Source organism: Pseudoliparis swirei, chromosome 10 (assembly GCF_029220125.1).
Source record: "Pseudoliparis swirei isolate HS2019 ecotype Mariana Trench chromosome 10, NWPU_hadal_v1, whole genome shotgun sequence".
NCBI lineage: Eukaryota > Metazoa > Chordata > Actinopteri > Perciformes > Liparidae > Pseudoliparis > Pseudoliparis swirei.
In genome coordinates, this window is record NC_079397.1 from 15863114 (window position 1) to 15877622 (window position 14509).

At 43.6% G+C, this 14509-nt stretch overlaps 1 protein-coding gene across 3 annotated transcripts in view; it reads right to left on the minus strand.

The window, feature by feature from the left end:
• Positions 1 to 14224, minus strand: part of LOC130200336 (zinc finger protein 287-like) — a 53083-nt gene extending 38859 nt beyond the window's left edge. For 2 of the 3 annotated variants that reach the window (XM_056424545.1, XM_056424542.1), the window contains exon 1: positions 13899 to 14224. In XM_056424545.1, the coding sequence (XP_056280520.1) occupies positions 13899 to 14088 (190 nt within the window). In that variant the 5' untranslated portion in view covers positions 14089 to 14224. Of the gene's footprint in view, positions 1 to 8250; positions 9890 to 13898 lie in introns of those variants that run through there. The other variant, XM_056424543.1, reaches the window with a different exon arrangement.
• Between the last annotated feature and the right edge of the window lie 285 nt (positions 14225 to 14509).

Here is a 14509-nt window from a genome sequence, read left to right on the forward strand (position 1 = left end):
GCACGAGTCACAAATGGGGATCTCATATTTATTATTATTATAATTATTTAAATCTGAGGATGTCTGTAGAGCTGATGTGAACGTATTCACCAACGGGCTGACTTCAGAACCAGTCCCAGATGAGACAACTTTCATGAATACCAAATTTGCCCCGAAAAACCCGTCAGTGAAGTTGAGAAAATCACCAAATCAAAGACCAGGCGCTGGATTACTGACAGACAGCTCACAGACGGCCTCAGACTGGCTGTCTGTGTTTATGAACAGCCATCAAGCTGACAGACAGAGTTCAGTCACTGGAGTCACATGACTTGATGGCATTGTGATGAGAGCTGAACTTACATGAGTTGACTGATCATGTTGTCAGTGTCGTGTTGTAATGTAAATAAATACAACATTTATATTGGTAGTTCATCCAGCTGCTTATTGCAAATGTGTTTTTTCTTGTTCATATTGTGTGCGGTGAACAAATATCTTACTTTTTATATTGCACTTAAATTCTGTGTTCCTGGTCTCATCAATTTGAAAGCTGGACTAAAGTGTTTTGATTTCATTCAATTAGAATTAGGCCAAATGAAAAGCCTTAAGTCAAAAGTCTAGTCTGGACAGTCGTTTTCTCTCAACGCCTCAATAGGTAGATCTTGCCGGTCATGAAGGTGGAGGTCAGGTATCTTGGGCTCAAAAAGGTTGGTGACCACTGATTTAGTACATTACGATCATTGAGAGTCGAACAGACCATAAAGCAGGGGATGCTTTAGGGCGGGCTTACTGTGATTGACACTAACAGTCTGAGAGTTGTCCGTGTTTTCTTCTGTCTAAATGCATCCGAACATTGTTCAAAGCCACACCATCTGTTTACAATTCTGGAGGAGGATACCTGTTATGAAAGACACTTCAGCTGCTGAAACCCCCCCTCCCCCACCTCAAAAATCTATAAAGGCATTTGTTCTCAGACGACTTCATCAAGACACGTCTTTGCATTTTTAATGAACGTTCCATGTTTACTGTCCAAGGCTGTATTGATCTTCCAATGGCTTGTTTCTTGTTTCGGCCTCTGGTCGGTCTGGGCAGAGCTGAGGCGGGGGAAGCGTTGTGAATCTTAATCTAATTAAATGCAGAGAGCCGACGGTAAAGAGTTTCCATCAGCTGCAGAAGTTAGCTGCAGATCTCTCGGCTGATAGCGGTGAAACATTCGTTCCAAGGTCAGCAGTCACAGAGTCACCGTTTCCTCCATGCAGGGGCATTTGTAGGATTCAAAGAAAAGGGGGGCTAAGCCCCAAGGCTAGTGATATTCCACAACGCAATTTTTTTTTTAGCCCCAGATATCCCTTGTTAGACAGAATTCCAGGGTCATGGTAATTTTTTAATGCTCATTTGGACTCCATCACTAAGATAAAGATGAACTAGTTCAGTGTCAAATATACCATTCAATAGAGAAAAATATAATATATAATAATGCAAAGAATAGAGAGATGTTGAGTTATTTCTTGTATTTCGAATTCACTCGACAGTTTCTAACTTCCCTTTCATTTGCTTCAAGTAAACCTAAATGTCTGCAGGTAATAATCGTTAACTGACTGCCAGATCCTGTAACGACCTGGACTTACCAGTTCACTCTGCGCATCATTGACTGAGCTAAACTCCTGGCTGTCGTCGACGAGAGACGTTACTTGGCAGAGTGAGAAAGCCAATGCAGCAGCCTCCCCAAGGTCCTAGTGCCCCGGCGTTATAGCGATAAGTACGATGATGTCAGGGTGTCGTAGGCTAGAGAGAGCTTGGACCCAAATTCCAAAAACCGGTTCCACAGAAGATTTATTCCTTTAGCTCCAAAACAGGTTACACACAAACCAAACAGCAGGACTCACACAACTAAACTGGGCAATGAGACAAACAGGGTTTAAATACACAGGGAGTTGGAGGTGATTGGACACTGGGGAACGAGACACAGGTGGACACAATGAGGGCGGGGCTAGCAATCACACAGAAGGAAACAATCAAGAACAGGTGAGACAATCACAGGGACAGGAAATGCAGGTAAACAGAGGACACAAGAGACAGGGACTTTAAAATAAGACACCAAACAAGACACACAAACTCCGGATCCGACAGATGATAGGCTAAGGATTGTAATTTGAAGAGGGAGAAAATATACAAACCAGAAAGCACACACATATGTAGCATGTTAGAGTTATAAATAACACGTCCATGTGAGAAACAATAGTTTTATTTAATGACATCACACAGGAGATTGTTGAAGCCCCCCTAGAATAGGCCTAACGACGCCCATGCCTCAACGTCACACACTCAGAAGAAACATAATCGGCTTTATTGTGTGTTGGCACAGATGAATAAAGATGGCTGTGGTGATTTATGTGCACACGGATGCTGACTGGCATGTCTGGCATGACTGGCATGGCATATTGTTTGAGTTACAGTTGAGCAAAAGAAAAGGCCTGTAATAATAATTATAACTAGATAACTCCATCAAGGCCAAACAAATCCATTCCAAAATAGAACTCAGAGCCTTTTCTTTCCATTTACAGGGGAACATTTGATGCCTATAAATCTGTAGATTTTTCTATAATCGCACAATTGTAGCCAAGAAAAGAACAAAAATCCTCCTATTTTGTGTGTAATTGTTCTCCAACTGTCTTCATCACTCTGAAACCATACCACACATGTTGAGGATGATTCATTTGAACTTCTGCCACCTAACAAGAGGAACAATATGTAACCTATATGTTGTTATAACTTGAGTAGAGTTCACAAAATTATATTTGAACCCATGCCGTAATAATATGGGCTGCTCTGACCAAATCAGGCAAAACCAACAATAATAAAAAAAATGATGAATTGGGCCAAAAATAGAATATTTACTCCATTATGTGATGTTTATTTAGCTAATAGTTCAAGCCCGCCACCCTCATGACAATATTAGGGCTGACATAGATGGCAAATATCCAAAGTAATTGAACTTTATCACCATTAATGTGCCTATTATGCTGTGTGTGTTGACTCTGTTCTGAATTGTCTTTGCGGATAATGACGGACCCCCAGGACAAAGGTTTAGGGAGACCAGCATTTTTTCCAGAGATGATTTGTAACACTCATTACTTTGATCGGCTCACGAGATGAAAGAGCATTTCCAAAACAAAACCTACCGCAACCATGCAACATCAGAGAGAGACCCAATATGGACACGAGGACACTAACACATGTTCCAAAAGGACGACAAGAAGGTTAGACCTTGTCCTGGTGTAAGGTTAGACCATGTCCTGGTGTAAGGTTAGACCATGTCCTGGTGTAAGGTTAGACCATGTCCTGGGTGTAAGGTTAGACCATGTCCTGGGTGTAGAGTTAGACCATGTCCTGGATGTAAGGTTAGACCATGTCCTGGTGTAAGGTTAGACCATGTCCTGGTGTAAGGTTAGACCATGTCCTGGTGTAAGGTTAGACCATGTCCTGGGTGGTTAGACCATGTCCTTGGTGTAGAGTTAGACCATGTCCTGGTGTGTTAGACCATGTCCTGTAAGGTTAGACCATGTCCTGGTGTAAGGTTAGACCATGTCCTGGTGTAAGGTTAGACCATGTCCTGGGTGTAGAGTTAGACCATGTCCTGGATGTAAGGTTAGACCATGTCCTGGTGTAAGGTTAGACCATGTCCTGGTGTAGAGTTAGACCATGTCCTGGTGTGAGTTAGACCATGTCCTGGGTGTAAGGTTAGACCATGTCCTGGGTGTAGAGTTAGACCATGTCCTGGTGTGGTTAGACCATGTCCTGGGTGTAAGGTTAGACCATGTCCTGGTGTAAGGATAGACTATGTCCTGGGTGTTAGACCATGTCCTGACCATGTCCTGGGTGTAAGGTTAGACCATGTCCTGGGTGTAAGGTTAGACCATTTCCTGGTGGAAGGTTAGACCATGTCCTGGATGTAAGGTTAGACCATGTCCTGGGTGTAAGGTTAGACCATGTCCTGGTGTAAGGTTAGACCATGTCCTGATGTAAGGTTAGACCATTTCCTGGTGGAAGGTTAAACCATGTCCTGGATGTAAGGTTAGACCATGTCCTGGGTGTAGAGTTAGACCATGTCCTGGTGTAGAGTTAGACCATGTCCTGGGTGTAAGGTTAGACCATGTCCTGGATGTAAGGTTAGACCATGTCCTGGGTGTAAGGTTAGACCATGTCCTGGGTGTAGAGTTAGACCATGTCCTGGGTGTAAGGTTAGACCATGTCCTGGGTGTAAGGTTAGACCATGTCCTGGGTGTAAGGTTAGACCATGTCCTGGGTGTAAGGTTAGACCATGTCCTGGGTGTAGAGTTAGACCATGTCCTGGGTGTAAGGTTAGACCATGTCCTGGGTGTAGAGTTAGACCATGTCCTTGTGTAAGGTTAGACCATGTCCTGGGTGTAAGGTTAGACCATGTCCTGGATGTAAGGTTAGACCATGTCCTGGGTGTAAGGTTAGACCATGTCCTGGGTGTAAGGTTAGACCATGTCCTGGTGTAAGGTTAGACCATGTCCTGGGTGTAGAGTTAGACCATGTCCTGGTGTAAGGTTAGACCATGTCCTGGGTGTAAGGTTAGACCATGTCCTGGGTGTAGAGTTAGACCATGTCCTGGGTGTAAGGTTAGACCATGTCCTGGTGTAAGGTTAGACCATGTCCTGGTGTAAGGTTAGACCATGTCCTGGGTGTAAGGTTAGACCATGTCCTGGTGTAAGGTTAGACCATGTCCTGGGTGTAAGGATAGACCATGTCCTGGTGTAAGGTTAGACCATGTCCTGGACCATGTCCTGGGTGTAGGTTAGACCATGTCCTGGGTGTAAGGTTAGACCATGTCCTGGTGTAAGGTTAGACCATGTCCTGGGTGTAAGGTTAGACCATGTCCTGGTGTAAGGTTAGACCATGTCCTGGGTGTAGAGTTAGACCATGTCCTGGTGTAAGGTTAGACCATGTCCTGGTGTAAGGTTAGACCATGTCCTGGTGTAAGGTTAAACCATGTCCTGGTGTAAGGTTAGACCATGTCCTGGGTGTAAGGTTAGACCATGTCCTGGTGTAAGGTTAGACCATGTCCTGGTGTAAGGTTAGACCATGTCCTGGGTGTAAGGTTCATCTCACCTCCAAAACTCACTGAAACCACCAAAACAATAGTTTGGACTGATTGCATGTTAGCAATAGAAAGAAAACTGTAAATCGTATATTTAAATAAATAAGAATAACGAATGTCATAATTATCTAGTGATATTCAAAAATGACAATTGAAAAATAAAGATGCATTTGTTTTATTATTTTTCAATACCTTCAAGCTTCAGTGCTTCCTGTTCTTACTGTATTACTCTACCATCATCAGTTTCTTTTCTGACATGTTCCTTAATCTATTCAATTCAATTTATTCTGTATAGCCCAATATCACAATTTTCGAATTTGCCTCAGAGGGCTTTATGTACACATACGACATCCCTGACCTTTGACCTCACATCGGCTCAGGAACAACTCCCAAGAAATAGAAACAACCCTTTCACAGAAAAAAAGTAAAGCAACAGGAGGATCCCTCTCCAGGATGGACAGAAGCAAAATATGTCATGTGACCAGAAGGAGTCATTACAGAGTTACAACACATTCAATGGGGGCCTCATCACCAGGGCCATGGCAGGAGGCATCAGACACAGCCAGGTCCAATGGACCCTATGAGACGTGAAGTCACAACTACTCTGGGGAGGAAGTATTCCAACTAATTATGGAAATAAATAGGAAACCAACACAATATGTTAAAGATACAACTTGTTGTCTTTTGTCCTCTAGAAATCAACTATAAAAATGAAGCCAGGCATCTGTGAATATTTAATCAGTTTTGCTTAAGAGTTTCACACATTCGGGTTAGGGTTAGGGTTATCTCAATGTGAGCCAATAATTAATAATAATATGAATTAATTAATAACTAGAACGGGCACTCGGTAGAGCGCATACCTTCGCTGCAGCCACATTTTGGCATTAGTTGCATGCCAATTGGATAGAAATTGACGGCGCTATGGTAAAAAGAAGATTTTGACTTTTTCATGACCTTGACTTTGACCTTTGACACGATCGATCCGAAAATCTAATCAAATGGTCCCTGGATAATAACCAATCATCCCACCAAATTTCATGCGATTTGGTTTAATACTTTATGAGTTATGCAAATAACACACACACACGCATTCAAATAAATACACAGCGATCAAAACATAACCTTACGTATTTTCAATGCGAAAGTAAAGCATACCACATGTGGACCGCCAGTTTAGAGATCTTGAAATACTATGTAATGAAAAATATACTACAACACTATGGAAGAAGAAACTGGTTTTACACACGTGCCCAGAACACATTAAATATTAATACATACAGTATGTATCATATTTAATGGCTTGATGTTTCAAAGTGTTATGTTTATGATCTGAATGCCGTCGTCATGCATGTATCCAGAGTTCTGGATCAGACAGCGGTGAAGGGAGTAAGAACAGGGTGTGTTGTTCTACACTGTGACACTTCAATTACGAGCTTGTTGTCATAGTAACCCTCTCTGGCACAGTCGAAATACAGCATCAGTATAGAGTCTACAGTATACTGATGCTGTATTTTCCAACTGTTGAATAATTTATTTGTATGTGTTACTCGTGATAACTCAGAAAGTATTAAACCGAATCGCATGAAATTTGGTGGGATGATTGGTTATTATCCGGGGACCATTTGATTAGATTTTGGGATCGATCGGGTCAAAGGTCAAGATCTTCTTTTTACCATAGCGGTCAATTTCTATCCAATTGGCATGCAACTAATGCCAAAATGTACATAATTCAATGCCCAATATTGTGATATGCGAAGGTATGCGCTCTAACGAGTGCCCGTTCTAGTTCCAAACTTGCTTTGTTGAAGCGAAAAGCCTCACTTGTGATCTCATCCTGAAAATGATCCAGCTGACTACGTTAGCCAGGTACGAGAAACAGGGCCCAGTAGTGCTTCAGGTCAAATGATCACATATTCAGTTCAGTTAATTTTTTTTATATCGACACACACACACACCTGCGTAACCCTCGACTGTGATGTCACAGACTGTGAACTCATAAAACACTCAGTGTTCACTCATATAGGGTCAAGACTGGCAGAGAAAACTTCTTCAACCTTATCATGAACAACAACCCTGCTAACAACATGAACAACAACAACGTAGCTGAATGAACTTATTTATTCAACCCTCCGGTTTTTAAGTATTTAAAGTAACATTATGTAACAATTGTACCTTAAAATAACAGCTTGAAAAAAATTGTGCCGATACAATGACTTTTAATTTGGCGATTTGCGGCTCCGCCATTGCCATCGGGGGTCTGTGGGGAAATAACTCCGCTACTCCGCTTGTAGGATTCTGGAGCCGCCTGGGGAGCGGATGTACTTCGACCTGCTTTCCGGCAGTGATTACGCAATGTCATATAGTGCCACTCCACGCTCGCAGCTACAGTATAAGGGTAGCTTTTTTATGTAGCTTTTTGGTGTTGTCAACAATATTGTATTCGATCACACGTACTCTACATTCAAACATTTAGAAAACAACGATATAGGCTGAAAACGCGATCGGTATTTCATCTAAACTAAATGTTGTCATTCTTTTGGTTATGTTGTAACAATTCGCCCTTAGCAATTCAATCAGGGAAAAGGTACAATACGCCAAAAAAAGAATGGGCGGATCTCGAGTTCTGGTGTTAACTATCTGCTCAAATGGTCATAAAGAAAACACACAGTCGATATGCGAAACCCAAATGTTATTATATTAAATCAAATTCAATGCATCTGAAGCCCCAAAATGAACACATACACTACAAACAATCAAACCCACTCAAAACGAAGTATAATCCCCAGATCCCGACAGTCCCAAAGTCTTTGCAGTCCCCCCAAACAAAAGTAAATGACTGCAAGCGCACACACACCCCTCCCAAAAGCTGGCAAACAGCTGACCGACCAGGCGGAAACGTGGCGAGGCGCTGCATTCAATCCCCGCGCTACTTCACCCTAGTCCGGTAGGTGCTGGGCCCAGTTCACAGTGTTCCTGAGTCTTCAGATAGTGATCCCGCCCGTTGGTATAAATCCAAAATAGAAACAGTCGCCGGATTCCTTCTACCGGCTGCATCTATCGTAACTGGGTATTTACGACACTGAAGTAAACGTTAAATACCTCAAAACTGAAGGGGGCGCTAAAGGGGAAAAATGACATAATGGGGCTTTAACCATGTCTCATTTATTTCTGATGATCTTATCAATGCAATAGTGATTTTCTTAAATCACAGAGAAGAGAGAATTTTTTTAAGAAAAATGTACCACTAATTTGTTTTTCCAGTGTGGACAGTTGAGTGTCGTTTCAGTCTCTGCGCTAGTCTGAATGTTTTACCACAAACTGAACAACTGAATAGTTTCTCTCCAGTGTGGACAGTTGAGTGTTCTTTCAGATTGTGCGCTCGTCTGAATGTTTTACCACAAACTGAACAACTGAATAGTTTCTCTCCAGTGTGGACAGTTGAGTGTAGTTTCAGACTGTTCGCTAGTCTGAATGTTTTACCACAAACTGAACAACTGAATAGTTTCTCTCCAGTGTGGACAGTTGAGTGTCGTTTCAGATTGAGTGCTCGTCTGAATGTTTTACCACAATCTGAACAACTGAATAGTTTCTCTCCAGTGTGGACAGTTGAGTGTAGTTTCAGACTGTTCGCTAGTCTGAATGTTTTACCACAAACTGAACAACTGAATAGTTTCTCTCCAGTGTGGACAGTTGAGTGTTCTTTCAGAGCGTTCGCTAGTCTGAATGTCTTACCACAAACTGAACAACTGAATAGTTTCTCTCCAGTGTGGACAGTTGAGTGTTCTTTCAGAGTGTGCGCTTGTCTGAATGTTTTACCACAAACTGAACAGCTGAATAGTTCATCTCCAGTGTGGACAGTTGAGTGTACTTTCAGAGCGTTCGCTAGTCTGAATGTTTTACCACAAACTGAACAACTGATTGGTTTCTTTCCTGTTTTGACTCCAGAGTGTCTCTTCGGATGTCTCTTGTGGCCAAAGCTTCCAGAGGAGCTTATTGATGTTTTTCCAGTATTACAGTCCACGTCACTTTCAAGGACTTTATTGTTTTGCAAAGGGTTTAAATGAGAGAGAGGTTCCTGAGTCTCCTTCCAATCATCACTGTTATCAGTCTCACATTCAGAGGATTGGGAAGTCTCATCAGCAGTCGGTTGTAAAGGACTATCTGGATCTGATCTGGATCCGTCTTCCTCTCCATCTCTTTCCGTTTTCAAATGTTTTATTTTTTTAGTGGACTTTGAGAACTGAGCAAATGGGAACTTGATACCAGCCTCCTCCATCGCTTGAAGCTGCACTCCTTCCTGACTGATCCCGAGTTCCTCCTGTTCCTCTTTAATGTGTGGGTGCTCTGGGTCCTCCTGGTCTTCTTTAATGTGTGGGTGCTCTGGGTCCTCCAGTTCCTCTTTAATGTGTGGGTGCTCTGGGTCCTCCAGTTCCTCTTTAATGTGTGGGTCCTCCTGGTCCTCCAGTTCCTCTTTAATGTGTGGGGGCTCTGGGTCCTCCTGGTCTTCTTTAATGTGTGGGTGCTCTGGGTCCTCCTGGTCTTCTTTAATGTGTGGGGGCTCTGGGTCCTCCTGGTCTTCTTTAATGTGTGGGGGCTCTGGGTCCTCCTGGTCTTCTTTAATGTGTGGGGGCTCTGGGTCCTCCTGGTCTTCTTTAATGTGTGGGGGCTCTGGGTCTTCCTGGTCTTCTTTAATGTGTGGGGGCTCTGGGTCTTCCTGGTCCAGATTGGAGCTCCAGTCATGCTGCTCAGAGGGAACCTCTGGTTTAGTCACCAACAGCTGCTGGACATCTGTGCAGAATAATACAATACATGTATACATCTTAAGAATCTCATATTGAACTGTAATATTCAAGAGGTTTATCAATGAGTGAGGACAGGTTTCTTTTGGGAGAACCTGAACAAAATAAAATCAGAAGTGAAATCAATAAGTCATGACACAGAAAGAGGAAGAAAAACTGTCATCTGAAAAGTATACCATGTACCTCTGAGGTGTAGTAGCCTACAGTAAAAAGTACAATATGTACCTTTGTGATGTATCATAATAAAAAGTATGAACGTGTTTACATACTGCAGAACAGTACCTGTAACTCTACCTCAGTACATGATGTGAATACTTCCTCCAGAATTGTTTCCGACAGTTTAAAGTTATAAAGAAACATCTTTCCTACCCGTTCTACTCACACCCAGCACCTTGTCACAGGAGGCCTCTGGAACTGTCATTCAGCCAACCGCAAGGCCCATTTCATCTCTGGCTTCGCTATGGAGCAGTCGCTTGACTTCTTGGCTCTCACTGAGACCTGGATCACATGTCTACCCCGGCTGCTCTCTCTCCTCGGCCTTCTCCTTCAGCCACACACCCAGACCCTCTGGTCGGGGCGGAGCTACAGGTTTACTCATCTCACCCAAATGGTGTTTCTCTCTACCCGCTTCCACTCTTTACCCCACTGACTTTTGAGTTCCATGCTGTGATGGTTACTCATCCGGTTCAACTACACATTGTTGTTCTCTACCGTCCCCCTGGTTCTTTGGGAGATTTCTTGGAAGAGCTAGACGCCTTCCTGTCGAACTTCTCGGAACACGGCCCCCCGCTCATCCTTCTGGGTGACTTGAACATCCAGACAGAAGTCATGTGACCTGTTACTCTTACTGTCTTCCTTTGACCTCTCACTCAGTCCCTCCCCTCCTATGGAGGACTTAAAATGACTTAAGTATAAATAAATAAATGCATGAATAAATAAATACAAGAATAAATGTATAAATACAGAAATAAATACAGAAATTAATATATATAAGTTATAACTCAACAGGACATCATTAAATAAATGTATTTCTACATTTCTGTATTTCTTCATTTATTTATATCTCTATTTATGTGTCCACACGTATTTCTTTATTTATTTATGTGTGACATTTACGTGTCCGTATATTCAAATGAGCTGGGCGGTCCGAACCTCATTGTTGAACAGGATTGGTCAAGTCGGAATGCAAGACAGAAGCAATCGATCCCTAGCACTTGGACCTGTAGACGAACAGCGTTTATTATGCATTCTTGTCTGTACATTCTAAATACTACTGTTGTTGAGTCACAGAATGTAATTTAAGGATGTTTTCAGCCGAGAAGTTAGTAGTTTAAGCATAAAATGTGGTCGGTTTATCGAGATTCAGCCTAATAAGGATATGCGACGGAGATTTGAGGTCCTGCTCGCGGGACCACTGAGCTCCGCAGCGCCGGGCGGTCAGCGCGCTGTGTGGCCGCCGAGAGAAGCCTGATCTCGGCAGGACTTTTTGAAATGCTCCGCTGGCTCTGACGTCTCAGCGGCTAAACATGAGATATAATTAGGTTTTGGAGGATCTAAAGAGCAGAATGAGTTTATTATTTATTAAAAGATAACGTTATGTCAATTTGACTGAGGGTTAAGATTCATAACTTCATATTGTAGCGACCCTGGGTCAGGAAAGCTACGAGACGTTGTATAGTTATTACCGTTTATTCGTAGCCTACGCCAAACGAGGAACACCATAACACATTCTACTCCACTGTAAAGTATTTTACAGTGAATAATTGGAGGAAATTCATGAGCAAGAACAGTTGATGTGGTGACGTCACAAGACCAGAAAGACCGTCCTGCGTCCTCGAGAGTCTGGACTCCCAAGACCAAACTCCCAAGACCAGACTCCAAAAGAACCAGTCTGTACTCAGTGTACATGGAAATGATAAACGCCAGTCAAAAAGCTGTCTAGGCTAACTTCTGCTAACGGTGAGCTGAGCGAATCAACTTCAGCTTCATGTGCCAGGCAGAAGTAGTAGAGCACAACACACCAGGTGCATCACACTCCTGTGACCAATCATGCTTTAGACAGAGGTTCGGACCACCCCAGCTCATTTGAATATACGGACACGTAAATGTCACACATAAATAAATGAAGAAATACGTGTGGACACGTAAATAGAGAAATAAATAAATGAAGAAATACAGAAATGTAGAGATATATTTATTGAATGATGTCCTGTTGATTTATAACTTATATTTATTCATTCCTATATTTATTTATTTATACATTTATTTATTTATTTATTCCTATATTTATTCATGCATTTATTTATTTATTTATACTTAAGTCATTTTGAGTCCTCCATACCCTCCTACTCACAAAGCCAGCAACCACCTTGACTACATTTTCACTAGAAGCTGCTCTACCTCTAACCTCACTGTAACCCCTCTCCATGTCTCTGACCACTTCTTCATCTCTTACTCTCTCACTCTCTGGTACTGATAACCCACCCATATCTACAGACTCTGTCCTCCTCTCTGGCCTCCTCTGTCCCATCTGCTCTCCCTCAACTGACTCCTTCTCACCATGCAGCCTAACTCTGCCACAGACACTCTCCTCTCATCCCGTCTTCATCTCTTGATTCTCTTTGTCCTTTTAAGACCGACCCGGTTCCAAATCCTCTCGGCCCGTGGTGGTCGTCTGACTCGGTGCTCATGAGAGAGCCACCTTCGAGCGGCCGGAAAGGAAATGGCGCAAATCCCAGTCACAACCTGACTACCACCTTCAACAGCTCTGTGTTGGCCCCTACCCTGACTGCCAGGAACCTCGGGGTGACACGAGACAGTCAACTCTCTGACGACCAACATCACTGCGACAGCGCGTTCCTGTAGGTACATGCTGCACAACATCAGGAGAATACGGCCTCTTCTTACTCAGAAGGCGGCACAGGCTCTGGTCCAGGCTCTGGTCATCTCACACCCAGACTACTGCAACTCCTCCTGGCTGGTCTACCTGCTAGGCCATCCGACCTCTGCAGCTCATCCAGAACTCAGCAGCTTGACTGGTCTTCAGCCTCCAGAAATTCACCCTCCCCACTCCGCTCCTCCGCTCTCTTCACTGGTTACCGGTGGCGGCTCGCATCCGCTTTAAAACATTGGTTCTAGCGTACCGATGGTAACGGATCGGGCCCGTCTACATCCGGGATGTGGTCACACCGTACACGACACGTTAAGCGCTCCGGCAACAGCCAACCGACTTGTGGCTCCTGCACTTCGAGCTAATCACTGGAAATCCAGACTGTTTGCTGTCCTGGCTCCTCATTGGTGGAACGAGCTCCCCGCTGACATCAGGACAGCAGAAAGTCTCTACATCTTCTGCCCGAAACTAAAACACATCTTCCGAGTATCTGGATTAAAACACAGATTAGCACTTCAGTGGCACTTAAATTAGGGTGACAGGCGTTCCTCGCCTCTTTTTTCCGGACATGTCTTTTAGACCTAAAAACTGCGTCCGGCACGGATTCCAAAAACGTCCGAATTTTACTTACGGATATTTGTGTTTCTCTAGGTCTTTCACAAACTATTATTTACCCTTACAAGTTTTGGAAATGGTATCTCCCTTACGTTCCACCTTCTTGCGCGAGCTCTGACTGTAGAGAGAACAGTCATTGGTCGACCGATCTGAGGGTTGCCAGATACACGATAATTATCCTCCAAATACGACCATTTTGAGCCTTTGGTACAATACTTCACCATTTCCAATCTGGCAACACCGAGCACATTGCCGCCTCCACTAGTTGCATGCTATACACTACTACTCGCCTCTTTTTCACAAACTCAAATCTGGTCACCGTACTTAAATAGCTCTTATTATGGTACTTTTGTAATTCGACTATGTTGAGGAAATGTTACTTTCTGTATTCTTGTTGTTCTTAGTTTGTACTCTAGGTTGATGCACTTATTGTAAGTCGCTTTGGATAAAAGCGTCCGCTAAATGACACGTGATGTAATGTAACGTAACCAACCTGCTCGTTGTAACCGGACTTTCGGGTTGAACATGGCGTCCAGTCGTTTTCGTTGGCGCTCGTGCTCCTCTTTTAAACTAGTCAGTTCCTCCTCGTGCTCTGCTGTGTCTTCAAACAGCCCACATGTCTCTCCAGCAGCCGCAGTCAGTCGCTGGTTCACTAAACATATCAGCTCTGGGACGTTACACATGTTCACGAACTCACGGACAGACGTTTCCTCCACACGCGCTCGGCTCCGTCTACTTCCTGCTAGCACGCTGACGTCATGACGTCATGACACCGTGAGACAATCCGGACGGAAACAACAACGCCGCGTCCACTCGGACAGGGTCACGTGGCGGGAGGAGGACACGCGGTTTGGTCCCGAATACGAAGAGTCACTGCGACTCGCGCTGCGACGGCCGAGTTCCGGCTCCGTCTACTTTCTGTCGGCTCCGTTCTTCTTCTTCTTCTTCTTAAATTTGTTGGCAGATGGCATCCAGTGAACGGTGCATTTCCGCCACCTACTGTAGTGGAGTGTGGACCAGATTACCCTATCCCCTTACAAAACCAAACCCAACAAAATAACCACAAAACAAAATCAATAAAACAAAACAAAAGGGAGATTCAAA